We start from the raw sequence: 3854 nt of genomic DNA on the forward strand, positions 1-3854 counted from the left end.
CTTACCTCGGCCTACCTGGTTATTGAGTATAGGACACTTAGTGTATAATGGATGTGACAATTTGTTTTTAATTCAATGCGTTGGATCATTATAAACATAAAGGAAATTTAAGCGGTGTGTCTCTGGTATTTGATAATTTATTTATATTACTTTAAGAAATTTAATTTTCCATAAATATATAATATTAAATAAGATGAGCGATTATTCCCAAAAACTTGGCATATATCTAATATTATATTATTATTGTATATATCATTATCATTAACTTAAGTAAATTTCGATGTACCGTAGAACGTACCTATACTTGGTTTTTATTATAAGTGTTGTACCAATAAATTGGTCTCCCTTAAATCTTGTTAACACAACTTATTCAAGATTGAGCAATACCTATAGGAATACGACCACAAGTTGATATGCAGCTATTATAATATTATAATTACTTTATAGGTAAGAAGCTATGTAACGTTTAGTTCAATAACTGGCCATGATTTCCAACTGGAGATATGACAACATAATAAATAATATTAATTTCCGGTACAGCTTCTTGTTTTTACACTAACTTCAAGGATGGTTTACACATTTTTTTTGAAGCAGTATAAATAGGTACACATTAAATAATAAGTTACAGTAGGTAAGTTACCCGCGTATTCTCTGTTCTATGTTTCAAATGCAGTTTTGATGCAAATAACATTTTCGATACAGTGTACAAACTTTTTGTACCATTTTATTCAATTACATAATATGATCTAGTCGGTATAAGTAATCAACCAGTGAAACATTTAAGTAATATTTATTTATTTAGCTTTTAACCTCAAGACGATATATAGTTCGTGCGCGATCATGAAATTATTGGACAAATTTCAATACATCTTCATCTTTTTGTCATGTGTTATATTTTTTAACACGTGTGATTATGTCACTTGTCTGGATGCTGTAAGTAAAAAAATAGTATTTCGCGTTTTAATGTCAAGTTTAATGTTTAAACTCGTATTTTAACGTACCGTAACGTCATGAATCATGATATACTTCCTTATTCTAGCTGTGGGTGGATCAGCTATTGTCGTCGGAAAACGCTTAGGTATTATTGTTTTCTATAGATTTAGTTCACATTTTTTAATCACATCAAATCACATTTCCATTTAAAAACAAAACTAAGAAGAAAACGCCATTTTATACCAGTCCTCGTTGATGAACCATTACCCGCGTTCCTGAATAATCCGCAACGAAAAACATAGGTATTACAAATATACCATTGAAAATAATTTCAATGCAAAGTAAAAATAATTGTATTATATGTAAAATTAAATTCGTGAACGGTTATCAGAGAATAAAATATTTTTCTCTTCGATTAAAATGAATGGTGGTACCAAGTACAAGATAATACACAATGCCTATAATATGATGTAATATATATGTACGGTAGAAAATGTATTATATTAATTTTCAACACGGAAATAATATGATCTGGACTATCAACCTGAAGGATATCTTATAATTAAAATTACTATAAATCGAACATTTTAAAACAAAACAAAATTAATAAATGGTGTATTAAAATATTAATATTTCCTGCAAAACATATTATAATATTACTTAACCAGGGTCTCATGAAACGTTAAATGTCACGTTTCAATAACAAATCATACGTATTAATTATAGTTAAATAAATAAATTATAATGAAATAAATATATTTTATAAATATGTCTCAGTGAAGAAAAATGCATCCCCTCTCAGAATTCATCATCGGATTGTGGTATGAACACTTCAAAATGTTTTCTTGCCAAACAGGTTTATTTTTCATGCATTTAACTCAATACGAAAAACAACCACCAACTTAGAATATTGTGATAATTTCGATAATATGCACCACAGTCTCGCGATACAAGTTCCATAATACTTGTTCATAAAATAATGCAAAGCTATGGAGCTTAAGAACTTTTGAAACAATTAGTTCTATTATTGTCCATAACATACACGTTTTGTTGTAGAATCATAAACATTTTATAGTTATTATTCAAATAATTATGATCGCCTAACTGTATTTATAAGTTAAGTTATTGTTTTGAAGTCGCAAAGAATTAAAGAATTCGGATATCCGTTGGAGACGTATGAAGTATGGACCGACGATAGGGCTCATTTGGGCTTAGAACGAATACCGCATAATGGAAACAAAGTTATCGGAAGACCCGTTCTTTTAATGCATGGAATGTTTTCAGATTCAGTTGTATTCGCAGCACAGAACTCGTCACTCAGTGAGTAACTTTATTTTTGATTGTTTTTATGGTTAACGGAAATCGTAATTTGTTGTCAATATTTCCCCTTATATATTTTGTTAATTATTATAAAAAAAAAAATCAAATTAACTTTAACAACATTCATTTTTAATACTTTAGAGGGTGAAATTGATTTATAGTGATATTTATGCCTCGAATTTATTTGTAAATATATAACATATTTTCACTGTGACTTGATAAATTTGTTTCACATTATGTTTACTAACACATATAACCCGTTACCAAATATAGTGGGGATGACACTCTTAAACAATTAACCGGACATGGCTAAAACCTGCTGGTGCCCAAATTAAATTTTGTCAAACAGGCGACCAAACTAGGACTTCAGTCATAAAATTGTCGAATGGAAAAATAACTGTGGGAATAATCGTTGCATTTATGATTTCTGGTAAGCAATAGACGCTCTGACAGTGCCTTCACACTAATACACGTCTATTATATTATACATGACTGTCATGGCATATAATATGTTCTCACTAAACAAATATTTAATACAACTCGGAAGTCTCCAACTTAATTCGACAAACAATTAACGCATCGATAATACTCTTATGATAAATTACAATACATTTAGAACTAACGGACTTGACGGTACCTTTATAATATCTTAGTCTACTCGACAATATACGACACATATACTTCATTAATAATAATTTATCATTGTATTCTCCTATTATTATCAAAGTAGAAGATTAGAACAATACGAATTGTTTGACTTCAGGTTTCGTACTGTCGGATGCCGGTTTTGACGTTTGGTTATACAATTCCAGAGGTACGGGTCTTTCAAGAACACTCAGTATCTATAAAGGACCTGGATCACTACCAAACATGAATAGAGTATCGTGGGATTTTAGGTAAAAGATTTTGTATATTATTTAACACTAAAATCACTATAATGTTTTTGATTATTTGGTTTTTTTATTAATTCTATATGAAATCAAATACATTACGATGCGCTTAAACTATAAACATTGAAATTGAAGCGTTTTGCTCAAATTGTTCAGTCTTAATTTAAATATTAGAGACTGGGATTGGTTTGATCAGTAACCAATATTAACTTTTCAAATCGAGAATAAATAATCATTATAAAGATATATGTACACTTCAACATTGGGTTTGGAAAGACGCTATATATAGGAAATAAAATAAATATAATGTCTATCTATTCTGCTTCTAGTTTTCAAACGTTTCGCTACATTCCGGTAAACTTTTCAAAAGTTCATACTTCTCTTTAGTGATGACTTCAGTTTTCCTTCCTATTAAATCTTCCAAACTTGTCAAATTACTATGAAACAGACTCAATTTATTAACAAAATTGTTGTACACAAAATAGTTCGTCGTTAAATGCCAGAAAAGTTTTGAATGTAGAATATGTTCTTACTTTATTACTCGAGTAACGTGACGAAAAGCCGTTAAAACGGTAAATAAACCTACGCCGGACTACGCAGAGATTAGTCATTGGGTTATACAAAATGAATATCCATCAATATTTTTAAGTTTATTATACGTATTATTTATTGGTATCGTAATTGATTTTCCAATGCTGAAGGCTTCATTTT

At 29.3% G+C, this 3854-nt stretch overlaps 1 protein-coding gene across 1 annotated transcript in view; it reads left to right on the forward strand.

Annotated features, from left to right (window-relative positions):
• Nucleotides 1-606: 606 nt before the first annotated feature.
• LOC100159330 (gastric triacylglycerol lipase) overlaps nucleotides 607-3854 on the forward strand; it is a 9469-nt gene continuing 6221 nt past the window's right edge. The window contains exons 1-3 of the mRNA XM_001951461.5: nucleotides 607-933; nucleotides 2070-2253; nucleotides 3017-3149. Coding sequence (XP_001951496.2) covers nucleotides 841-933; nucleotides 2070-2253; nucleotides 3017-3149 — 410 coding nt within the window. The 5' untranslated portion in view covers nucleotides 607-840. The remainder of the gene's footprint in view (nucleotides 934-2069; nucleotides 2254-3016; nucleotides 3150-3854) is intronic.

The sequence above is a fragment of the Acyrthosiphon pisum genome, chromosome A1, assembly GCF_005508785.2.
Source record: "Acyrthosiphon pisum isolate AL4f chromosome A1, pea_aphid_22Mar2018_4r6ur, whole genome shotgun sequence".
NCBI lineage: Eukaryota > Metazoa > Arthropoda > Insecta > Hemiptera > Aphididae > Acyrthosiphon > Acyrthosiphon pisum.